Consider the following 25,983-nt stretch of genomic DNA (forward strand, 5'->3'; position numbering starts at 1 on the left):
GATGGATCCTGTATGATGATGTGTTGACTTTGAATTTTTTGAATGCTGTTGAGTGAACGGAAGCTGTTGAGAGACATAGAATTGTACAAGGGACTGCTGAATTAAACCAGCCTAGATACTTTAAGGATGTCTTAACTTTAAATGGAATTCAGGAAATGCATTGTGTGGGTTTAAGAGATTCTGCTTTTGTTTCCACAGGAAATGAAAGGTTGTGAATTCCTTCAAGATTAAGAGAGATCAGATTTGACCAGGCAGAGACCTCTTGAAAATCTTGGCTGCAGACATAAAGAAATAAACCAAGAAAAACTACAAGACTAGTGATGTATAAATGCTGACCCCTCTGCATGGGAACCGTTTTGAGATGGAGAACAAATGTTACAACTAGTTTTTCCAGGACTTGACCATGATGTCAATTTTCTCAGGGTCCCCTAAAGATGTCATTGTCCTCCAGCAACAGGCAGCAGGCTAGAGAACACAATACCCACATCCCAAGAGGTGGGGTCGGGTGGTTTTGGTCATTTGGTGGGTTATGAATGTTTGCCATCATTTGGGTGGATATACGAATATAGGATAGAAAGACAACTATTAACCTCAAATATTTTACATTGTATCAATTTTGGTATATTGATACAAATTTAAAATTATTTTTGTTACACTATATGTTTCAGCTCTGTTTGGGGTATTGTGCTTATGCAGCTCATTTTAAAATGTAATGTATAGGTACTTCAGAGATGGATCAGCAGTTAAGAGCACTGACTGATCTTCCAGAGGTCCTGAGTTCAATTCCCAGCAACCAGATGGTGGCTCACAACCATCTGTAATGGCATCTGGTGCCCTCTTCTGGCATGCAGGGATACATGCAGACAGAGTACTCATACCAACAACAACAACAACAACAAAATGCAGATTAGTAGTTAGTCATCTATAATAATCAAACTTGTGGTCATATTAAGTATGTTTTCAAGGTTAAATGGATATATTTTAGATAGGTAGATTGTTATGGAATATTAGTTTAAGATGTGTTACATTTGTTTATTCTGTAGAATATTTGCTTGATGATTCAAAGATGTGTTGCACTTTTTCATGTTGCATTAGTTTAACTCTGTGAGGGTGTGTTCCTTTGCTTGTCTAAAACACCTAATTGGTCTAAATAAAGAGGTAAATGGCCAAAGCTAGGCAGGAGAAGGATAAGCAGGGACGCTAGGTAGAGAGAATAAATAGAAGAAGGAGCAAGAAAAGGGAAGCCAGGGGCCAGCCACACAGCCAGCCACGGAGTAAGAAGTAAAGAAAGGTACATAGAATAGAGAAAGGCAAAGGGTAGACAGGATATTTTAGTTAAGAAAAGCTGGCTAGAAACAAGCCAAGCTAAGGCCAGGCATTCATAAGAAAGAATAAAGACTCCCTGTGATTTATTTAGGAGTTGAGTGGTGGCCCCCAAAGAGCAAAGAGTTGAAAAACTATCACAGATGCTCTTCAAATGCTTCAAACACCTACAGAATATGGCATTTAAAATGATTTGTTAATACAGGTTTTTCATGATCAAGAGGCATGCCTGCTCCTGGCAGTACCAATGATGGGCATTTAAGAACCTCCACATGGAGTTTGCTTTTAATAAGACAAAGCTAGCCATTTGGACAAGAAACTGCCCTTGCTTTGACTGCTGAAAGTATGCTGTATAAACTGGACAAGCAGGACACAAAGGGAAAAGACTGCCAAAATCTGCCAAGACAAGGTAGAACAGTCCTTCAAAATTCCTGCTTCATAGAATAGTGTGCCAGGTATTCTAGGCCTGTAGGCTGCAGATGGATGCTCCAGTGTTGCTGAGGAACCTTGGGTGACTGTCAAGCCAGATGTCTTTGTCATTTCTAGAGTTTTGGAAGTGGCTTGTGTTGCACTTCCTGTTTACTCAGGTAATATTATCTCCTTCTGGGGTCTTTGATGGAGTTGAAGACTAGGTAATTATAGTTACAGTTTTCCTCAGTTATAATAGAAGGTAAATTAGGTACAAAACTTTGGGTTCGCCAAGATAGGTTTAAATAATGGGGTATTTTCTCTAAATTTGCCAAATACAAACTGACTAGATATTGTAAATGTAATCCTTGATAACTGTTCTTATTGTGTATAGTTTTATTATGTTAGGGTTGAAGCCCTGTTTTTTATTTATACAAAAATGGGGAAATGTTGTGGAATATTATTTTAACTATGTAAAGATATCTTACATTTGTTAATGTTGTGGCTTTTACTTTAACTATGTAAAGGTGTGCTGCATTTGTTTATGCTGTATTTGTTTAACAATGTAAAGATGTGTTGCTTTGCCTGTCTAAGGCACCTGATTGAGCTATAAAAAGCTGAATAGCCAATAGCTAGATGGCAGAGGGGTAGGCGGGGCTGGTGGACAGAGAGAATAGGAGGAAGAATCTAGGGCTCAGGAAGAAAAGAAAGAAGAGAATGAGAGAGAGAGAGGAAAATTCCTGGGGACAGATAGCTGCCAGCCAGCCAGACACAAGTAGGACATACAGAAGAACGTAGGTGAAGAGAAACAAGGCTGAGCATTTATAACTGATTAGAAGTCTCTGTGAGCCTATTAAAATGATGGGATGGAAAGACAACACTATTGTATTAGGTCTAGTCATGCTGATCAAATAGATGAGGCTTCAGTGCATGATAAGTTAGCCTGGCTGCTTTGAGCCTGTGGCAAGGCAGAGCATCATGTGGGGAAGCATGTGCTGGAGGAAAGGTGCTTCCTACAGTGGCCCTGAAGAGAGATGAAGGGGTTAGGAGCCCAAAACTGTCTCCAAGGACTAACTCCTTGGAGACCAAGCCTTCAGCACTTTGCAGGGGTATTCAATATGCAAACTACATGGGCTAGAGTTATGGCTTAGTGACTGCTCTTCTAGAGATCTGGTGTCAATTCCCAGAACCCACACAGTGGCTCACAGCCTTCTGCGACTTCAATTCCAGGGGCGTACAACAGCCTCTTTTGGTTTCAAGGGCAGCAAGCACATAAGTGCTGCACAGACAAGCATGCAGGCAAAAACACCCATGCACGTAAAATGAAACAAAACTTAAAGATCCAAACTGTGACCGCCATGAATGAATTGAAGTAAGTGACTAGGTCATGTGGAAGGTATTATGGAGGAAGCATGGCTTGAATGAAGCTTGGCTTAAGAGCCATGGGCCTAGCACAGGTTCTTTCATTATTCTGTATGCTTCCTGGGTTATACTCAGGGAAGAAATTCCTGCAAGGGCACAGCTCTTTTCCCAGTAGCTCAGGCATGGTACAACTGTTTTGGTTGGGAGATAAGATGAAGATGAAAAGTCACTGGACTGCAGGAAACAGAAACCCAGTCACACTGAGTTAAAGCCAACAAACCTAAACAAGGGGACATGAAGGGACTTATTTTGTGGGACCTATGAGGCAGAATGTGTGTCATCCTGTCCCTCACCCCCAGGGATGGTTGCAGGCAGCCTATGAACACTGACCAGCCCCTCTTTCCTGCCTGCTTCTCTATAAATGTCCACTTTGGCCCGCTGTCTGGCTTTCCTCATCTCCCTGTAGCACACAAAAGTGCCTCCAAAGAGAAGGCATTTTTAATTAGAGGGGGAGTGTCCTTGGATCTAACTTCTCTGACCTGTCGTTTCTAAAAGGCCCAGAAAAGAGAACTTGACTTGTCCCTCCCTGAGCATCACAGCTGTGCTCAGGAGTCAGGGAGTCTATTCTCAGAGAGGCAAATATTCAAAGGGGCAGACCCCAGAGATCCTGTGGACTATCCTGGAGAGGTGGGTGGCCATTAGTAGTTCTGGTGAGCTAGGGCTGGGAGCACTTCCTTTTTCCTGTCTCATTCCGCTGCCCTTTAGATGATATGCCGGCATGTATGCTTCATTCTTCTGTATGGTTATTAAATCCATAAATAAAGACTTAATCTCTGAAGCTCTGCCTTCTGAGTGTAGACATTAAAGAGGTGGAGAGAGATGCCTCCGCAGTGGAGCACTGGCTGCTCTTTCAGAGGACCTGGATTCAATTCCCAGTCCCCACATGGCTGCTCACAACCATCTGGAACTCCACTTTCAGGGATTCAACACCCTCTTTTGGATTCTGTGGGCACCAGGCATGTAACTGGTGCACAGGTATACACACAGACAAGACACACCTATACACAAAAGAAATGGAAGGAAAGGGAGAAGGGGGATAGGGGGAGTGCTTACCAGCCTTGGTGGCTGTAGCAGAGGACATGGTATCCTCTCCCAGGCTGCTGGGACCAAGGGGATCCCAGGTCTTGCCCCCTAGCTGAAGACACGGCAGGCTTACCAAGAGCATGCAGCAAAGCAGCCACCCCGGCTAGATAGAAAGCCCTAGAGGCCCTGTGTAAAGGCCAGAAGGAACACTACAGCAGTCGCAGCAGTTCTCAAAATGAACGTGTTTTGAACTAAGCCAGCTAGACAAATAGAGAGCTGTGAGAAACCTCAGGAACAGGTGCCTGTACAAGGACAGAAATGGGGGGGGGGTTGCTGGAAAATCTGAGGCTGAAGGAGGGAGCAAGGGAAAGGGCTCTGGTTCCTGTTTAGCTCAGAGCCCAGCACAGAGGAGGCAATGACAGCTGAGTCAGTGTCATCCTTCCGTCTTTGTCCAGCTTCTCCCCACCACCTGGGGCTCATGGACCTCCATTAACATGGGCAGACAAGCTCTTCAGCTTCTCTGGCGGGCACCAAGGAGGTAAGCACAGCGAAAACAAGGAGAGCTTGCATGGTAAGGCAGGGAGTTTGGGGCCTGGGGTGGGATGAGAAGGTCCTCCCAAGCCTGACTCATGATGGCAGAGCACAGCTCAACCAATAGTTGGCAGTGTCTCCAGAGCTGCAGCCCTTCCCAGATTTTAAGGGTGGCTATCCTCTGGCCTGAGGTTGGGGAAAGATGTAGAACTTCTCTATGGGTTTTCAACCTCCTTTTTCTCCAGTAGGGCTTTTGCCCTCTGGGCTCTTTTGGTCAACAACAAGAGGTCCTGGCCTGTTTCAGCCAAGGGAAGTCCTGGGAGGTCTAGTGGATGGAGTAAGTTAGGCTGATTTGACAGGTTTCAGCTGCCAAGACTATCTCCTTGAGCAGCAGATAATTTAGCTTAACAAATTTGGTCAGTTCACAGGATCTGCCCACACAGTACGCCTCACCTTCTGAAAGACTTCCAAAATAGCCCCAGCCACTGCTCAAGAGCCAAAATGAAAAGAAAGAAGAAGAAGAAGAAGAAAAAAAAAAAAAAAAGACCAAGCGGCAAGGCCCCGGTCTCTGCCCTTTCCAAGGAAATTTTAAGACAAATCAACAAAAAGCAAAAGCCAGTGCTTTTTTTTTTTTTTTTTTTTTCTCCCCATTAAGGATTCTGGGCAAAGAAAGATGTGTGAGACAGGGGGTTCCAGTCTGCAGGAAATGGGTGAAGCATTAAAAATACAATCCATGCACTTGTTTTACATACACCATCTGAGCTCTTCCCATTGGGTTATCAAAAAGCCACTCCTATATCAACAAAACCCCACAGCCCCAGTCCCACCCTGCATTGGTTTCCCTCCAGGCACACAGTCACACCAGGAAGGAGACAAGTACTACTGCCATGTGGCAACACACATGCATACAGTTACACAACAGTGTCTTTCTCACACACAGAATCCCATACAGTTGCATGCACTCAGCCTAATAGACACACACATTTGTGCACACGCAGTCTCACGCAATACCATGGTCTCACAGTGTTGCTCAGACTCACAGTCAAGCAGAGAGGTGCCCGAGCACATTACACATGCTCATTGCCACGGCACCACACTGTACCTTTCATCCCCCGGTCCTGCTCTCCAGACCTCCACAGAGAGCTCCCTCCTCCGCAACCCTCCTATGTGCCCTGCATTGCAGCCAGATGTTCCGTGGGCAGACCCCTCTATGGGCTGACAGGCAGTGATTACTGTTGCCAGCCCCACATTAGGAGAGAATTGAATGGGAGAGAGCCCCCTCCCTCGTCAGGCTCCCTACAATAGCGCCTTTGTGAGGTGCCTCGGCTGCCTTTCTCCCTCACCAACCTACGTCAGGAGCAGCTCTGCCTGAGGAGAGAAGAAAGACAAAGGGAGGATCCCAGGCCCTGCCTGACCCACCCCATCCTGGGGCGGAAGGAGGGCTATACTTTGGAGAGAAGGCTGTGTTCCTGTCCCCCCTTCCCTCCTGGTAAATAATCCAGAGGGCTGCCTGAGGTAAATGCCCCCACAGAAGCCAGGGCATCCATTCAGCCAGCCTGATGGAGTTGAGCATGGGGATGAGGCCTGGGAAATGGACATCATGCACAGACCAGCAGAGTCCCCAGACTAGAGTCCAAAGCCTAGAACTCCTCCTTCTAGATTGTCCCCTACAATCTGGTGCATAAGGTTAGGTAGGGTATTACACCAGCAGGGGTTAAGTTTCCAAGACTCCAGGGCAGACTTCAGTAGGCTTCCAGGACTAGAGTAGGAGGATGGGCAGACAAGGGTGGAGAGAAGGGGATATGTTGAAGAACTGGTGAGACCAACATCTGGGATGGTCACTGCCCCTCCTCCTTGCCCAAACCGCAGACGCTGCGGCAGCAGGAAAATCGAGTGGTTCAGACCAAGGATTGTGCAACCCAGACCCGGGACGAGCCAGTGCTGGAGGTGGGAGTGTGGGGACTTGGGCTTGGAGACAGGATCCACTGCAGGTGAGACTCACTTGTGTGCTGCAGGCTGGTTTCTACACTAGGCTTCAAAGCCAGTAAGATCCACTTTCTGATTCAAAATCCACCAAGAGCTGGAACTGGAAACCCTGGCCCTGGGCTCCAGTGCCCAGCAGTCAGAGGTTGTGTGGCTGCTGTGGAGTACAGTGGGCGTGGAGGGGGAGGCCTTTGGTTCAGCCTCCTAAAGCGCCCCACAGTAAAATATGTAACTAGAGAAGTTCCCAAGAGAGCGAGCAGAGCCCAGCCAATCCCTAACATGGCAGCAGGAAGAAAACAGTCACAGGCACTCTGATCTGATCTGAGGGCTACCCCAAACACACACAGGAGGAATGGTGGGTTTTCCTTTTAATGAAAAATGTTGCCATACAAAGTGAAACGGGGGTGCCCCATCCCCCCACATCGAGGGGTGATTGAAGGAGTGCAAAGATGTCTCCTTGGGTCACACTGCTATCCAAAGGTCAGGGCTCTGGGTCAGGGACTAAAATTTGTGGACACAGGGCAGGAGAGAGGAGGAGTGAAGATTTGGTTTTAGTTCTTAAAAATTCCTTACGATCTGGAGTTCTGCATAAAACAAAAGGACTATGAGAATTTGGTTACCATTTAAAAATGAGGGGATATGAGCCACCACTGGCCTTCATTTGAAGAGTGAACAGCAGGAGATCTAATAAGAATATAAATGTGAGAGGGAAAGGAGAGTCAAAAGCATAAGCTGCTTACACTTCCTCCTCTTTCTTCCTCATCTCCAGCTTGTAGACAATCTGGTAGCCATCATCCCAGGCATAGAGCTGGCGCTCACGGGGGTTATAGCGAAGGCTGGCATGGGCACCATATCGACGTGGAAAATAAGAGAGTGCTGCCCGTTCAGGAGTCAGAGTACCACTGGCATCAAAGGAACACTGAATACGGGCCCGACTGGCAGGGCGGGTGTTATAGACAACGTATAGGGTCCCACAGATGACAAAGGCAGCCTCTGCATTCTCTCTGGGGCACGGTGTGTCCCACTGCTGCTCTGTGTCAAGCGTCTGTGGATCCAACTTGGCTAGACACAAATGCCTGTCATCGTCCCGAGTGGCATAGACAGCCCAAAGGCCCTCCTCATCAGCCGCCAGGTCAATGTATGTGTCTACAGTCAGCCCGTAGGGGGGTATCAGCTTCTCCGCGGGGAACACTGAGCTGTCCACCACTGTTCGGTTTGTCAGGTGAAATTTGATCAGCTGAAGAGTATTCTCCAATTCACCACCCCCTCCAGGCCCTCCAGGAGGCCTTCGAGCATAATACAAGAAGCCACCATACACCAGCTGCCCTGTGCCTACCCAGGGGAAGGGGACCCGAATTCTGGAAGCTTTTCGGGCAGCCATGGCAAGGGTGAAGTCACGCAGTCTTGGGAAGACGAAAGCTGTGTCATTCTGTGTGCCATCTAACACGTAGATCTTCTCTGCTGGCCCCAGCGGATCCTTGGTCCACAGACCAGAGGGACCACCAAACCGCTTCAGGATCTTCAGTGACCTCACCTGAGAGATTGTGTAGCCACAGTCTGGTGGGGAAGAGGAGCACAGGAGAGGGACACAGAGGCCAAGAGTTAAATATCTATAGCAGGAACTCCCCCAAGGTGGGCCATCTGGATCACAGGGAGACATTTCCCTGGGCATGTCCATTCATGGAGGGTTAAGAGATGGGGTCACCAATAAGGCATGGGCCTCTAAAAATTCTCAGTGGACTTGTCATTAGGGGTTTCCTCAAAACGTATTCTGGAAGACAGAGCCACAGTGGCTTTGGACAAGGAGAAGAGAAGCAGGGAAAAGGAGTTCTGAGACTGTTTGGGCCTCTTTAACATCACTTACCTGTCACCATGTCGTACTTCTCATTTCTTCGGCCCTTGCTTTTGACCCCAGGACCTCCAGTCACCTTCTCATCCAGCTCCACACAGGGCAAAGCTGGGTTCTGGGTCTCCAGATAGTCCACTTCCCGTTCCAGACGGTCCACTCTGCCTGAGATGGTGTCTGCCTCGGTTCTGAGCGCTTCGCGCTCCTTCTCGGCCACCTCCAGTAGAGGGAGCATCTTGTTCTTGAAGTCCCGCAGCTCAGCAGCTTGCCGACTACTCTGGTCCTGGCACTGCGCCAGCCGTTCCTGAAGGAATGGGGAGTCAGGGAGAGGGCGGGCTTGCAGAGTTCTTCCAGGCAAGCAGAGGCCCAGCCAAGGGAGTAAAGACCGGGAAAGGGAGTAAACTCAGTTAGGCTCCAATGGCCCCTGCTGCTCCCAAAGCAAAGGAGACTAGTTGTCAGGCAGTAACCCATCCAAGGAACCAGGCTTAATTCACCTAAATAAGAGTCCTTCAGCCTGCACTGTGATCTGAGCCTCCAGGAAATAAAGACTCTACAGACTTCAAACTGTTTAAAGGGGGGGTGGACATTGGGGTGCCGGGAAGACACAGGAAGTTGCAGGCAGATTACCTGGGAAACTTCAACACTACAGCCAGCCAGTTCTGAGATGCAGCCCGATTCTCATTTCCACTCTGTCCCCTTATTCCATCTAATCCCGAGGGGAAAGTGTTGCATTTATTTGCTATGCAATTGTCTGATGTTGGGGAAACAGAGTCTGTAATTAGGAGGCTCCCCACTACTAAGCTGTTTACTTTTCCGCAGCCTTTTAACAGTGCCCGATCTTGTCACTCCCAGAGCCCTGACAACTAGTTGCACTGACAGATGTAGAATAATTCCAGGCTAGGCTAGAAGAGAAAGGAATCCCTCACCTCTAAGGCAGCTAGTCGGCGTTCCATGTACTCCACAAGGTGGTGCTGCTGTCCCTGAAGGGGTCCCGTCCATGACAAAAAGACGACAACCAACAGAGGAGCGCTGGGCCCCATGGCAGCCTTAAAGTGGGGCCAGAGTAGGAGTGTGCATTCAGCCTCGTTCCCTCCAGTCCGTTAGCTTTGGAGGCGGGGTGGGGGCGGTACCTCCTCTTTCTGATCTCTGAGTGTCTCTCACTCCTCTGGAATGCTTTCAGTCTCTTTACAACCCCCCACCCCCTCCTTCCCGCCTGGATTGATCAAACACAGATGGCCCCTTTGCACAGTGGCCAGAAGCCTTAACCACCAGCAGCTTAGGTTTGTAAGCTCCTCGGGAAGGGGAAGAGATGGTAATCTGAAGGCAGAGAGGCCTTCTGAGCTGTCACACAGCGGAAGGGAGGGAACTGCAGGAGGCTGAGACCCCAGGACAACTCGGCAAACTCCATTCTTTTAGGAGGGCTCCCAGTGCTGACTTAGTAAGAACCCGACACCCTTCATTGATCCTCCCCTTCTCCAGCAATAACAGAAAGCATTCTCTGCCTTGTTCAGTGAAGCCAGAAACACAGATGAGGTTTGAGGGGGTGGGGGTTGGGGGGCAAAGTGAAGTCAAATTTCTATAGCTCATTGGCGCCACCTTGTGTTGAGCACCTGGGGCCATCTCTCACGACAAATAGGGGAAATCAGAGTAGGACTTTAAGTACCCCAAGTGGAAAAACTCAACCCAAGCAAGCCAAATGGATGGAATTTGCTAGTTTTTCTTTAAAATACAGGGCTCCCTATAGAGTATCAAATCTCTGATTTAGCCCAAGGAAAGAAATATAAAAATCAACAATAAAACATGAGGCTGTTAAGTGCTTTTGTTATTGGGGGCAGAGTGGTGGATTGCAGTTAAATGAGGGCCTGAGAGCTATTCAACATAGCTTTCCAGGTATTCCCTTGCCAAAGCAGGAGGGTGCAGCAGGGACAAACTAATTTACATTCATGGATTTAAGGGGAGTAACCTGAAAAGATACTTACAAAGTCCTCTGCACCTTCTAAACCAAAACAAATACATTCGGAGCTTCCTATCACTGGGAGAGAACAAATTATTTGTCATCTCTCTTAGAGTTCAGTAGGGTATTTCTCATTTCTTTACAACTTTATGACTTTTAAGGTTATGTACACTTTTGCGTGGCTGTATGTAGAATGTGCATGTGATACAAGTACCTGTGGAGATCAGAGGCCATCAGATCTTGTAGAGCTGAATTATAGGAGGTTGTGAGCACTGTTCCTGGAGACTGTGAGCTGCCTGACATGGTTGCTGAGAACTGAACTCCTGTCCTCTGCAACAGTCCACACTCTTAACTGCTAACCCTTCTCTCCAGACACAGTGTTTCTCGTTTCTAACCAGCTAGAACTGCAAATTAGCCCAAAGAAAATTAACTGGCCACTGTAAAGTTAGGAACATACATCAAAAAAGAAGTCAAGTAAACATCATTTACTCAGGGGCCTCCAAGTAATTAATCTAGAGAAATTCCTCTTTCTTTTCAGGAGGAAATTCTGTTCACTTTGGAATCAAGAGAAATTTGATCAGAGGTTCTCCTTGTTTTTAAAGATTTTTTTTATGTGTCTGTGTAGGTATGTATGTATGTATGTATGCAAGTGCCCACAAAGGCCAGAACCCCTACAGCTAGAGTTTCAAAAAGAATGTGTAGTCACTCCACAAAGATGCCATTTATTGATCACCTTTATGTCCTAACTTGGAAGTAAAAACAGCCAGAGTCAGAAAATTTACCCATTTTATTGATGCATTGCAATTGCTCTACTTTTTACCATATTATGTAGAAAATACTGAAAATACAAGCTACTTTGTAAAACCAAAGACAAACATTGAATCCAAAGATAAACTATGTTTTACACAATGGACCCTTTTCCCATAGTTAGTATTAAATTTTAAATAGCTATTTCTTTTGTTAAAATGATTATTTTACATACTCCCTAAGTACACCTGCATTACAAACATAGCTCAGTAATTCTCAGAACTACCTGTTTCTAGAAGCTTGTTGTAAAAGGAAGCACACAACCAGGAAAGGGAGAAAGGAAAAAAAGTTTAACCCACACACAGTAACTAGCATATCAAATACATTTAATAAAGTAGGAATTCCATTGCAATATCAAGGATTCAAAGCAGAAATACTAACATTACATATAATGTACATATAATGTACTGCTACATATAGTGAGATTATTTTTCAAGCTGAATTGAAACCACAACATTATATAAAGTTTAGCAACAAACAACCATGGAGACATGGAGACATGCTGCACCATCCATCAGTTAAAAAAAAAAGTCAAAATACAAAGCAGGCTCGGCCATTCCTGTCACTAAGAGGCAATTTCATTTCCTATCCTAAAAAAAACCATCTCAACTAATAGATCTCTGCATAAGAATGCAGAATAAAACACAGATTTTACTGTGCTTGCCTGGCTAAGGGCAGTCAAGCTAAGCCCCTCTAGTGGAGGATGGTGGGTGAGCAACCTCAAAAGCAGGCTGAATGGCCAGAATTGTTTGATATGGGGTTCTTATTCCTAGGGTTGGCATTTCAGATGAACATGACAATACTAATCAACTCCTAGGAACGACTAGGAACTCTGGAGTGATTACGTGTCCTGGTGTGCCTGCGTGGTTCCATGCAACCCTTTCCATTTCCCCTCAACTGGAAAGGGAGAAGCCAGAAATGCAAGTTCAAGGTCAGGCAATGCTGACCCAGGTCAGCTACTCACTATATTATTCATAGGGCTTCCTTCCATGCCAGCAGGGCAGTCAATGTTTAAGCCCCAGGACAGAATGAATGTAAAACCACTCAGCAGAGGGGAGGGTTATCTTGGACAATGTAAAATGTTAATTTGCAGACTGAACCTCAAAGTCTGTAAGTCACACTGCTAGTCTGATGTTAGAGGTGATGATGCTTGGGCATTCTCTTCTCCCATGGACTTAAGACTCCCATCTACAGAAACTGCTTATTAGAAGAGGGGGCAGGGTGGGGGTTGGTTTGTTTTTTCCCTGCATCTCATTCCTACAAAAACAGTAAATTTTGTCCTTGTAGAGGAAAGATAAGATACAAAAATGTTCTGACTAGAAACTAGAACTGTATTTAAACAAGAAAACCAGAATGCTTGGGGAAAAGGAGACACAAAGATATCACACACACACACATACACACACACACAGAGACTTAAATTGTTTAACACTAGTGACAAACTACACAAATAAATTTGTGGTTATCTCAACCAACAGATTGCTGAATGCAGAGCTTAATATAATAATTAAAGAAAAAGAAAATAGGTCATGTTCCTGGCAGGCTGTACTGACTACCTGCCCTGCCCTGGAAAACCTTACTCCCCATGATGAAGAAACTCTGAATTCGTCGACAGCTCCTCAGTGTTTCACCTGGTCCAGAGCTTGCTGACCAGGCTCCATGAAATCTCCCATCTCCATCCTGCACCTCCCTAACACCATCTCTATACAGAACCAATCCTAGAATTATCACTCAAATGTCATTTTCAATTCAGGTGGAACACATCTGTAGCTTAGGGTTAACCTTCTCCCTGCAGATCCTTCATGGGCAGGAATGTCCTCATCCTCAATACCTTCAACTTGACCCAAATCCATGGAGGAGTTGAATACTAGGACAACTTCACAGCTTGAAGGGCCCCAAGAATGTACATGTTGTTACAAAGAAACCTCAAAAACCTTGGTGATTCAAGAGGCTTTGGTTTCTTTTTAATATTCTTCACTGACTCAGAAGCCTTTCTGTGAGCTTCTTGTCACGAGTCGTTCTAGAAAACCCTCCTCATAGTATGGGGACATGTTAAGCAATACAACAGGCTCTTTGGTATTAACACATCTGTTATATGCCTTAAAAAAAAAAAAAACAAGCAAGCAAATAGTTTACTAGTAATATCACCTATGCGCAGAAAGAGCTACCACATGGGAAAAGAGAAAAAGAAATCCCATCCTAAGTAATTGCACATACTTTCAAATAAGCATATTAAGTACTGGCTTCATTACTCTCGCCTGCTTCCTGAACTCTTACAGAAGCCAGGTACTGAGGCAGAGTGAGAAAGCCACACAGGGGATGCTTCCATGAGAGCTGAGCTAAAGGTCCAAAATGGAACAGGACAGAAGTGGCAGTAAAGAAGGAAGAGCTGCTCCACCAGCAGAGATCACCGGTGCCTGCTTAGAGCCAGCCAACCTGATGGTGAAACGTGACCCTCGCCATGGTAAACACAGGGCTGCCTGCTGTACTGTGGTGATGTGGTTCCCAAAGATGTCAGTGCTGATATTGCCACCACATCAAGACCAAGCATACTATCCAGTTTGTGAACTGGTGCCCCACTGGCTTCAAGGTGGGCATTAATTGCCAGCCTTCTCCCACTGTGGCGCCTGGTGGAGACCTAGCCAAGGTCCAGAGAGCTGTGTGCATGCTGAGCAACACCACAGCCTAGATCACGAGGGCCTTTGTGCACTGGTGTGTGGGTGAGGACATGGAGGAGGGGGAGTTCTCTGAAGCCGGTGAAGACATGACTGCCCAAGAGAAGGATAATGAGGGGGCTGGGGCAGATAGTGCTGCAGGAGATGATGAGGGCGAAGAATAGCCCATGTGCTACAATTCTAGACTTCATTGTATGTGTGACTGTCCTAAACTATCAAGAAAGGTGTTTCCAGTTTAAGTGGGGAAGAAAAAAAGAAGGAAAGCTGCTGTTTTGATTTTTCACTGTTGGCAGGGAGACTGAGAACAATGCATTTACACAACACAGCTACTAAACCTGTTCTGTTAAATCCCAGCGAACAGCTTGGGGTTCATTCACTGGGGCTTGCTGGTCCATCCTAAGGCAAGCTCACTGTAAACTCTATTAACCACTACATTATCATATAAGGCACTACAATAAGGGAAGAGAGGAGAGGGGGAAGGAAAAGACACACACTGAACAACTCCTCACCAGACACACCTGTGCAAAACAATCCCAAGGGTCTCCTCTCCTTGCAGGCAATGCCCCTGCTCACTCAGCACTACAGTAATATGCTCTAATATAATTGCAATTAGTTCACATACATTCCAACAAGTATCAGTTCATTTTGGTTTAAATACAATGGAGACATAATTCATCTCCGGGGTAACACTGGAGGATCAGATACACACTAAATACACAATTCAAGTGTAATCACTACACAGTTGATTACAAATAACAATTTGGGTTAGAGGAAAAATTGTTATATTTTTCTAATCAATATGTACATATTTAATTATGCAAAATATTAAAACACCACCATTACAAAACTTCTAAAATATTTTTAAATTCAGTAATAAACTTTTAAAATATTTTTTGCAGTTCCTACATGCACTTATTATATAAGTCTTAATAAGAGAGCATTCAATCTGCTGTTGGCATACAAAGGAAGCTACTTTAAAGTAGAAAAGCTATACACAACTGCTTTTAGTTTCTCTAGCTTTTCTCTCAAATAAGTCACATGAAACAGAAGGGGGAGATGAGGAAAACACAGAGGCATGTTATTGAAAATTCATAGAAATCTTAGGCAAAGCTCACCAGTGCCAGTATCTCATCCTAGAGATTCTGCACACTATTGTATGCAAAACAAACAAAAAATCCACCACACTGGCTTTTCTAGTAGGAGAATTTAAGTCGAACCACCGAGAGAAAGAGGACTTTAAAAAAATAATCTAAGAAGGAATTCATGGTGCTTCATTTAAAAGAGTCCTTGGTGGGCACAGATCCTAGCCAAGTGGTGGGCTGCCTTTTTAACACCACTCTGCCATGAACACAAAAGTAACTGCAAACTTAGCCATTTTTGCCAAAAGTACTAATAACTTCCCAATCAGGAAACACAACATGGAAAAAATAACCAAATCATGTTAAGTTTCAATGTGCCATTAGCAAAGATCAACTTTTGAGGAGAAATGCCTGACAGGAAAAGTACAGCCCTGTATAAGCTGCTTTAAAATAAAAGGCAAGAAGTCTTAGTTTTTAAACAAACAAAAGTAATGACTTTTTCTCATCTGTTACAAGATTTCAGATCCTTCTATCAGCATTTTTCCTATGACCAGCAATCTTAATAAAACAAAGTAAAGAAGGTCTTCAGTTGTTTTTAAAAGCATTTCTAGAAATCAAGTCAGTGAGACAGAATATACATCAGAGGGTAGCTTCAGAATGATCGTTCTTCCTCGGAAACTGCAGAAGAAGGGCTTCTGAGCTCTTCCAAAGTCCAAAAATGCTGTCACAAGAATAAAGAATTAAAAAATAGGGCAGACTTGGGAGACTACAACAATGCAGTCAACACTGAGAGCGGTTCCCTAGAGAAAAGCCTTCTGCTTCAGTGGACCCCTGCAGAATGGGCTGCTGGCTAGGAACTTTCAAGAGAAGGTAATGGAGATGTTCACCAGAGCCCATTAAGAACTCAGGGCCAGTAGCAGGCAGCATGAAGCCTCCCTGGTGCTCAACTACAAATAAGAATACTGACTGATCTTGGTAGGACTCAGCGGGTATCCAGTGTAAATTGTTGAGCCCCTCGAAGACCCAATGTAGGACTGAGTGGCAAACTGGTGTTGGTACTGAGCAGGGGCCACGCTGGCAGAAGTGAGGAGGCTAGGCCCAACACTGACAGGAACCTGGTGCACCAGAGTGCTAGGGTGGGTGGTATAAGCTGCAGCATGCCTTGAGGAACCCTGGGGGGAGAAAAGATGAGCAATGGAACTTGTGGAACCCAGTGCAGCAGCAGAAGTGGGAGCAGCGTACGTATACAGGTGAGGCTGGCTTGGCAGGTGAGCAGGGGCTGGGGCCAAGTGTGGGTGCCCTGTCGAATGCAGTGGGCTGCCATGCTGGAAGGCGTAGGGGGCTTGGGAGAGCGGGGCCACAAATGCCTGCTGTCTGCGGGGAGCAGGGTTGCTGCTTCTTTCCTGCGAGGTTGGAGCTGACGATGACTGCTGGTTCTGGAAGGAGGAAGAAGGGAATGAGGAACCTTGAGGTTACCCTAGTTCATAGCACCAAAGACCTTGAAGTTCTGACGTGTACTGTTTCTGGACTGCCTTGCAAAAGAATCCCCCAACCTGGCAATAGATGCTGTTAGAAGATAGTCAATTATGCCTCTGCCTCGTGGAAGAACAGATCTTAACTCTGTTCAAGAAAGCAACAGTTTGCTCACAAGTATGACAGTATGAGAGAAGTGTTAGAAACTTAACGCACCCTCTCCTGGAATCAGTGGTTTGTTTAACCTTTCTTGCTGTCTTTTGCTCTCCTCTCTAAGTTCACCACAGCCCTTTTAAAGTGTGGAACCTGGAGTACATGCACTATCTCAATTTCCATTTGCACCTGCATGTGTTTTCTACTCTCTCCCAACAAAGCTAAACCCTCATTCTGATATCACACGAGCACCAAAGTTTAGTTGAGAAAAAGGGGAACAGAAATGGAATAGAGTACCCCTTACTACCCCATCAGAGGATCACATGGCAGGGCAGGATACACCCAACTCTAGGAACAGGCAAGATTAGAACCAGCTAATTCAAGTGACTTCTCATACAAGGCTCAAGTTATCTGTGGCCTAGAGATGAAGAGAATCTGGTCCCAAAGCAAGTATGGTGGAGCAGTACATCACAAACACACTCACAGATCAAATGAAGAGACGAAGCACATGCAGGTACGACGCAGGCCACAGAACACAAAAGGAGCTTCATTTGGCTTTATTCAGCAGTCCAGCCAGAAGCAAGGTTCTCCAGAGAGTAACAACAGGGGAGAACTCAAACAGAAGGTAGCAGCCCCTAGCGCTTACCTGGCTAAGGTTGAGTGGCTGCACGGCGCTGGTCCCCCCTCGTTGAGCTCGGTACCCTGTGGGGGTGATACAGCATCCAGATGACTGCCCACTCACTGAGGCCACTGGCTTGGTCTTACTGCTAAGGAGACCTATAAAGGGGTCAAGGGTTAGCATCATTGCCCTAACCTTAGAGAATCACCTAAGTCCACAACTGTCTGTAGTTTGCACAAGTTAAGGTCTCAGTATCCCTTACTCCCCTCAATTACATTTGTGCCAGAACAAAATAAACTGCATTATTCATTTCTTTTCTGTCTTGTCACAAAGTACACAAAAATCCTTAAATGGTTACTTAAGTAAAATTATCTAATCTCCTAATACATACAAGGAAACACTAGAAATACAGAGGAAACATTCTATATCTCCAATGAACCTACAGTTTTATATAGGAATGGGTTAAATAAGAAGTGACAATGGGGAGCTCAGAAAGACATTTGTAATTCTTAGAATATTTAAAGATCCAAAGGGTCAATGATGAAGGCAAAAGTCTATCCTTTGGGTATGTGTTGTATGTTGTTTTATTCCTTTTGGGGAGCTGCCATCCAGCTCCCAAATGAATCACACAAGGAGTCTTATTCTTAGTTATGAGTGCCTGGCCTTAGCTTGGCTTGTTTCTTGCCAGCTTTTCTTAATTTAATTATCCCATTCACCTTTTGCCTCTGGGCTTTTCCTGTTCTTATTTCTGTAAATCTTACTCTTACGCCACGGATTGCTGTGCAGCTGTGTGGCTTGGTGACCCCTGATGTCCTCCTCCCCTATCCCCCTCCCAAGAAGTCCTTGCGCTCCTTCTCACCCCTCCTATAACCCCTTATCCACCTGGCTCCTCCCTAAACCTCCTGGCAGCTAGTTGCTGACCCAGCCTCCTGACCACAGGTACATTGTATTTAATCAAATACATCTTTTGATCATTAAATAAATGTTCCAGAGCATAAACAAAAGTAACACACCTTAAATTAATGTTCTACAACAGGTATGTACTGCCTTCACACTCTAAGAAATTAAAGGGTGTTAGAATATAAAAGCTGGCTTCCTTATATGTTCCCAGTAGGAAAACTGGAATGTGGACTATATTATTAGGGATTAATATTGTTCATGCATAAGTCCTAATAATTATACTCAGAAACCTGGTATCCGCATGTTCAACCTTGTCTCCAAGGCAGCTGACTATCTCTACAGAAGAGCACATTGACTTAACACAAGTTCTTAAATCAGAACCCTTTTATGACCTATAAGCAATAAGTAGTATAATCCATAGCCAAACACTATGTGTAAGACACAGATAGCTAATCTAACACCAAAAGCCATCCCTCCTCTTCTGTTGGGGGATATCACACAATGTGAACCCTGAGTTTGCATTTGTGTTAATTAAATTAAATGGGTCAGGAGGCTGAGTTAGCAACTAGTTGACAGAAAGCAAACTAACCATAGAGCATTAGAGGGCATCCAGGAGAGACAGAGAGACACAGGAAGTAGTAGGATGGATTTGGAGTGGCACAGGTTTTTCTGGTTTGGGGGAAGAGGACGCACAGGGCTTTTGGAGATGCCAGCAAGGAGAGAAGGGTAGCTTTTTGCTCCTCAGTGTCTCTGGGCTTGCAGGCTTTCACCCCAGCCTCTGAATCGCAAGTCTTGTTTATAAACAGAATAGAGAGGTTTAAAGCTACTTTTAGCAGCAGTGACAGAGCCAGTGCCTGTGGAAACAGATTCCCAACAGGCTAGCTATGGCAGCTGCTAGAGAAACAGGTAGATAACTGGAATTGCAAAGTTAGCTGAAATAGCAATAGATTAGGGCCCAGCCACTGTGCCTAAATTAAAACAAAAACCTTCCTTTGCAATAAAGTTGCCAATGGGAAGCTACTGCCTAACCTTTGCTGGGCCTCTCTCTAGAGGTTAAGAAAGGTTTGTCTCCTGAAAACTTCTGATAGGATGCTAAGAATTCCAAGGTCCTGATCTAAGGATCCATGCAAGTCTAGCAACCAGAAATACTTGCAGTGGGAAGTCATATGAGTAAAAGCAAGCTTCTGTTATAAAATCAGAACTTGTTATTGCACAACTAAACAGCTAAATTAAGGACCGGTACCCAATAGCAAAATTGGCGGAGTTAATTGGGTAAAAATGAAACTAACCAAACATCACTGCTATGACTAAAAGTCTAAAGGGCATATTAAAGTCATTTTTAAAAGATTGATTTTACTTTTATGCATGTGTATGTATGTCTATGATTGACAGTGTCCAGAGTCCACAAGGTGGTTGTTTCCCCTAGAGCTACCTGAAGTGGGTACGATGGAACCAAATCCAGGCCTTCTGGAAGATCAGGAAGCGCTCTTAAACACTAACTCATCTCCAGGTCATAGTCATCTTTAATATTATCAAGCCCTTGCTATTTTAAATCATCAAATCCAAATACCTGCAACAGGCCAAACTGCTTACTAGATTCTCTTCCTGCTAGTTAAGATCCATCTTCTCAACTTTTTCCCACCAGAAGTGAATATATCTAAAACACTAGAGTGACACTAAACACAACCTCATTTTCATATTAATCCAAGCAAATACATGTAGGAAGATAAAATGATGCAAATAAACTTTCCTATTACAGGGAACTTATTTCAGAATTAAGCACTTTTCAAGTCTATGCTTAATCTTAACCACTGGCATAGTATTACTAAATATTAAAAATATACACACCTAAGGAAAATTCAATTCTAACTGCTAAGATCCTACTTACCTGAGGCCTGGGTTGCTACAGTGCAGTCACCAAGCTGTGCTTTCAATGGAGGCACAATGATGGTACGGGTGCCAGGGCCGTCTGTGGCAGTCCTGCCAGGTCCTTCCAGAAGTGGCCCACTGTTGCCCCGGAGAGCATTCAGAGTGTCTGTGGGATATGGGCTGCTCAGGGAAGAGTCAGAATCTGGAGAGTCATTGACAGTAACATAACTGATGACATTAGACCTCGCCTTCAGGCCCGAGCTGAGGAGGAAAAAAAAATCAATTATAACTGCCCTTTTAGGCAATGTGTCCTACATGGTCTGTGGTTCTCTCCTAACAACGACGACAGTAACCCCAGCAGCAAATGGCCAAAAAGTATTTATTCTGCATCAGACACTGTTTTCATATACTACACTAGCCAGGGAATCTTTTTTTAACCCTGAACGATAGGCACTACCATTCCCATTCTGTAAATAAGGAAACTAAAACATAGTCAAGGAATTCATGCAAGGTTACACAAAGAATAAATGGTAAAAAGGCAGCACTCAAACCCAGGACACAACGGTTTTGAAGTCCACAACTACTCCATGTTGCCTCTTGCCTGTTCTCATTCATAGTTCTTTCAATAATATTCTGCAAGCACCACTTTTTCTCCTTTATCATTTCCTTAGACAATTTAATCTAACGTCTCACAATAGGTTTTGTTGTTTCTTTGAGGCAGTCTTGCTATGTAGCCCAGCATGACCAGAAACTCAAAATCCTCCAGCCTCTGCTCCGCAAATACTGGAATCACAGGTGTCTACTGTACTACCCTGCCCACTTTCACTATATTTTTTGGGGGGGGGGGGAAGATTCCTTCATGACTCTCATTTTCCTATCTTCAGCTTCCTTATTTTTTAACTTTAATAGGATTGGCTTTAGTCAACGAAATCATGCTGGCTATACCTCATATATAATTTTTGCTATTACTCTATCACTTTCCCTCTCCAGGTTGATTTTTTTCTCTTCCCCAAATCAGTTCAATAGTCTCTTTCAAAACATGACTTGCAAGTTTACAATTATTCATATAGTCCTTTTGAATTGAAAGCCCAAAATGCTTCCTAACTTTGTTTCTCTAAGTTCATTCAAACTTTACTTAGCAGGCTGGAGAGATGGTTCATTAAGAGTGCTTATTGCTCTTCTAGAGTTAAGTTTCCAGTACTAAAGTCTGGCAGCCCATGAACACTGCAACTCTAGCTTCAAGGAATCTCACGTCCTCCTTCAGCCTCCATAAGCACCCAAAGTCATAGGCACATGAGCATAAATATAAATATTTTATTTACTTATTTGTTTATGCATAGCTGTCTCCCCCCCTCCTTATGTTTTTGGTTGTGAGCCTAGTCTTTAACGGCTGAGCCATATCTCTCCAGCCCCCCCCTCTTTCCCCCCCTTAAAGGCAGGGTCTCACTGTGTAGTAGCCCTCTGGCTGGCCAAAAACTTGCAATATATATCAGGCTGGCTTTGAACTCATTATAGAGATCTGTCTGCCTCTGGCTTCTGAATGTTGGGATTAAAGACATGTGGCACCACACCTAGAAATAATAGAACTTTAACTCTAGTTATAATTCTGTAAAGTCTCTTAATTTAATTTCACATGTGAATCATAGATCAAGGTTATACCTAACACTAAAAGCTCAATGAAGAACTTAACACAGATCAAGGCATTAGCCATTCCAACAGTTCCTTAACTTACTGGTTCCCCTCAGTAAACCACCTAGTTAAGGATCTGATGATGTGGCTTGAATGAGGCGTGCCCCCATAAGCTCACTTGGTTCCCAGTTGATGGCACTGTGTGTGAAGTTTATGGAACCCTTAGGAGGTGGAGCTTTGCTAGAGAAAGTATTCGCTGGTGCAGCCTTTGAGATTTTATAGCCTGGCCTCACTCCTAGCTTCTCTCTGTGGATCAAGTGTGATCAGCCAGTTTCCTATCAGTCCAGATTCATGTTCCAGCTTCCATATCTTTTCCACCACGATAAAATGGCCATATTTATCCATTCTGAAATTCTACATCAAAATGTATCATTACACCCCTGAGTAGCTTTTTGTCACAGCATTCAATCACAGCAACATAAAAGTAACTAATACACTTGCAAAAATGCTAGGATAAAAGGGAAAAGCTGATATTTAAGTTCTTCAGCTTTCAGACCATATTAGAAGAGGGGTCCAACCTTCCCCAACAAAGCCTTCCCACATTAAGATAGGAATTTCAAGTAATCTATCTACCTTATTTATCCCAATGAACTGTTCTCAGAGTCTACTGTGGCTCTGTTAAGATAGCCTTGAAGGCAAGGACCATGTCTGAGGTTTAACATGCATTTCAAGCCAGAGTAACTATATCAAACCTCTCTAATGTGTCAGAAGACTGATCTATTTGATAAATAACATTACAGAAAACTTGACAGGGCTCAGTTTCCAGAACTTCTAAGTTTGACTGACATACTTAATTACTTTTTCTGATTGTTCTTTTATTTTTTTAGTCAAAATTGCCCTTGAATAAAGCTATCAGTGAAAGACCAAGGGTATGCTGACGTTACCAGTCACAGAAGGCAATGGAGGGCAACCATTTGCCAGGCTTACCTACTGGGCTTGTATTTGTTATCCTCTTCTTCGTCAGTATCGCTGCGGATAGTGATAACGCTCACAGGAGGGCTGGGGGTATCTGGAATGATGATTGGCTGATGCTGATCTTGGACAGGGACTAGGGAATTGTAAGAAGATGTGGTTCGCAGAGGACTGCTCCCAACCAGAGAATAAACTTGGGAAGGCATAACTTCCAGAGAGGATCTGTAGGAAAAATTCACAAGTTAAGACTATTTGGTCCCCTACCCTACCCTCCCAACTGTACATCTTTTCTTTTGACCTCCTAATTGCTTTCTGTTTATTGGGTTTTTTTTTTTCTGATCATTAAGACAATATATTTAATTATCGAAGTTCTAATTCTGACTAGTGTTTATAAAAGAACTTACATTTTTATGCACTTTTGTCCACAGGTTAAGTTTCACCTTGTAAAAAAGTAGGCAGAAAAATGAAACATGTGGCCAGATGGTTCAGTGGGTGAAGGTGCTTTCCACCAAGCCTGAGTTCAATGCCAGACAGTTGACTCCTGTACTTTGTCCTCTGACCTACATACATCTGCCATGGCATGTGCATCACAAGCACACAGTCTCATACCACATCACACAAACAGTAAATGTAACAAAAAAGCAAAACAATACAAAGGTGGCCCAGGTTCAAAGTGACACAGAGATAAAGGATGATTATACTGAGGACGTGCCTGCCCACATGAAAAGGTCAGCTCATGCTCAACTTGGCAGTCACTTATTTCATACCCAAAATACCTATACTACAACATGCTGAATGTGGACACTATAACTCCCAAAGTCTTAACCATAAGCTCTAACAGAGACTTACTTGGAGACTGGAGCAGACTGCTTATTCTTCTTTGAAGGGAGGGAACTAGATTGCTGTTGTCTGACAACATGGGCAACACCAACATTCAAAGGCTGAGCAGTGGCCAACGTCACATGGTTAGTCAGCAAAGATGGCTGCTGCATGATAGTGCTGTACTGGTTGCCATGAGAGTGGGCATTCCTGTCCCAACATAAAGAAACAGAAGAGTGACTCCCCAAACCACTTGAAAACCAGGAACAAACAGGTATTAGAGATTAAGACACCAAGCACTGCTGCGTTTTACTTTTACCATCAGTCACTGGGATTAGAAGGGTTTAAGATCACACTATGTTCTTTCTAATCACTTTTTTGTTTGTGTTGTTTTTTGAGATAGGGGTTTCTCTGTGGCTTTGGAAGCTGTCCTAGAGATAGCTTTGTAGACCATGCTGGTCTCGAACTCAGAGATCCTCCTGCCTCTGACTCCAGAGTGCTGGGATTAAAGGCGTGCTTCACCAATGCCTGGCCTCTTTCTAATCACTTAAGGCCTTGTTTAAATATGAAGTAAATGATTCTCGACCACAGAACCTGCATTTTCCTACATTTCAAATTTTCTTATGACTTCTTTTCTAGCCTGATGAGTCCTTTTCTCAAAGGATTTCAAATATAAAAATCTAATTTTCTTTCTAGTCTCTTCATATCAATTATTCCTACTCCACAGGATCCTGCCCATACACATTTCCCAGAGAAGCAGGGTACTTGCCTCCAGTCTGCTAGCTGCTGACTACTCCCCATAGCCTCTGGAATCACTGCAGTGGGCTGGACAGAGTTGTGTAGAGCTACCCCAGGCAACTGCTGCCAAGTTGAAGGTAAGAGAATTTGTTGTGTTCCTCCAGGCCAGGCTTGCTGCAACAAAACATACATAAAAAGATCCAGACTTGACTCATTCTTAGTTTTTTATTTTGTTTTTCAGATGAAAGAAAAATGTGTATCTTAAAAAAAAAAAAAAAAAAAAAAAAAAAAAGTAGATTGTTAACTTGCAGAGATAAAAGAAAAAGAAAAAGGAAGAGAGAGAGAGAGAAAAAAAAAAAGAGATAGCACAGAGAAGAGAAGAAGCAAACTGCTCTCCTTTGGCTATCACCATAACCTGACCAGCAGAGTACTAAGAAACACAAAGGTCCCTGAACGTTCAGGTACACCCTGGTGAATAAAAAACTATAAAATACAGCCCTAGAAAGAGTTAAGAGGACTCTCTTTGGATTAAAAAAAATAGAAATTCTAAAATTTGAAGGCCAATCAGATAGGATAACAGATCAATTTGACCCATAAGTACAGGGCAGAATTGTTCCCTTTATTAGAAGGGTAGAAAATGCAGCAGACATGGATGACCAAATACCAAATCCTTTGGTAAATAAGCTGATGTCAGCAAAAGAACTAAAAACATTATTTATAGCTATATGCTATAATTAAAAAGTAAGTCAATGAGCAAAAATTTTTTAAATAAGTTGAAAGGTACATTATTCTTAAAAGTTGCCAAAAATGTTTCATGTATCATTCGTAAACGATATTTTAACACGAAACTAATCACTACAGGAAAATAGAGTGCTTCTAGTTTTTTAGAAACAATGATTGTACTTCCAATAGACTAATAAAGTATGCTTTCTGTACTTTTTACAGAAACTGGCATTTTCTGAAGAAATATTTTAACAGATTTGGAAGTTTCCTTTTTAAACCTGAATTTGGTAGTGCAATTACCTGCTAGTACATATGGTTCTATTTCATGAACTTTAAATTGCAAAGCTATCAAAACAGTTTAAAAAATATTTCTGCAAGTAACAGATCCACTTGGTACAAATACTGGTCCCAAACAAGAAGCCCTCTGAGCAGAGAAACTGCAAACACATCTGCTACCATACGCAGCATTTAAAACAAAACAGAACAAAACAGAAAACAAGAGAAGATGTTAAGTCACACCATGCGCCTTTCCATAAGCCAACACCTGCACAAGACAAAGCATGTAGTTTAATACAAAGCAAGAAGTAACATTCCAATGTGAGGCAGAAATCTGGCGTTCCAAGCGACGAACTGTTTTGACAGAGAAAGAACAAAAATATGCAAAGCTTAACAAATGGCTAGAGCAAACTTAAAAAGAGTAGCAAAGGTAAGGGGTCAACTGACATTCCCAATCTCAAAACTCTAAGTGAGCAACCACGGAGAAATTGTACCTATCTCCCTAGCACTTGGGTTTTATTCATATGAGAAACAATCCACAGGTGGCAAAGACTTGTAAACTGAAAACCAAACAAGTTCCATCCAAGTGTGTTTCTGTGTTTTTATTCATAAATACTTGAAAGATAACAAAATTTAAATCCACCATGAAAGATAAGAACAGGGGATTCAATAGTATATCATTTAGGCTGGAAGAGGCTTCCCTAATTATACATTTCAAAAAATGAAATGCTGGATTTAAAATAAATAATTCTAACTCACTC

At 43.7% G+C, this 25,983-nt stretch overlaps 1 protein-coding gene across 5 annotated transcripts in view; it reads right to left on the minus strand.

Annotated features, from left to right (window-relative positions):
• Window positions 1-7,105: 7,105 nt before the first annotated feature.
• Hipk1 (homeodomain interacting protein kinase 1) overlaps window positions 7,106-25,983 on the minus strand; it is a 56,389-nt gene continuing 37,511 nt past the window's right edge. For 3 of the 5 annotated variants that reach the window (XM_051198887.1, XM_051198888.1, XM_051198886.1), the window contains exons 11-17: window positions 24,255-24,397; window positions 23,516-23,695; window positions 22,682-22,888; window positions 20,085-20,326; window positions 17,324-17,454; window positions 8,555-8,840; window positions 7,106-8,247 (exon numbers count right to left, since the gene is read on the minus strand). In XM_051198887.1, coding sequence (XP_051054844.1) covers window positions 7,427-8,247; window positions 8,555-8,840; window positions 17,324-17,454; window positions 20,085-20,326; window positions 22,682-22,888; window positions 23,516-23,695; window positions 24,255-24,397 — 2,010 coding nt within the window. In that variant the 3' untranslated portion in view covers window positions 7,106-7,426. Of the gene's footprint in view, window positions 8,248-8,554; window positions 8,841-11,259; window positions 16,488-17,323; window positions 17,455-20,084; window positions 20,327-22,681; window positions 22,889-23,515; window positions 23,696-24,254; window positions 24,398-25,983 lie in introns of those variants that run through there. The other 2 variants (XM_051198891.1, XM_051198889.1) reach the window with 1 other exon arrangement.

This window comes from Phodopus roborovskii, unplaced genomic scaffold, assembly GCF_943737965.1.
Source record: "Phodopus roborovskii unplaced genomic scaffold, PHOROB, whole genome shotgun sequence".
In the NCBI taxonomy this organism is placed as follows: Eukaryota; Metazoa; Chordata; class Mammalia; order Rodentia; family Cricetidae; genus Phodopus; species Phodopus roborovskii.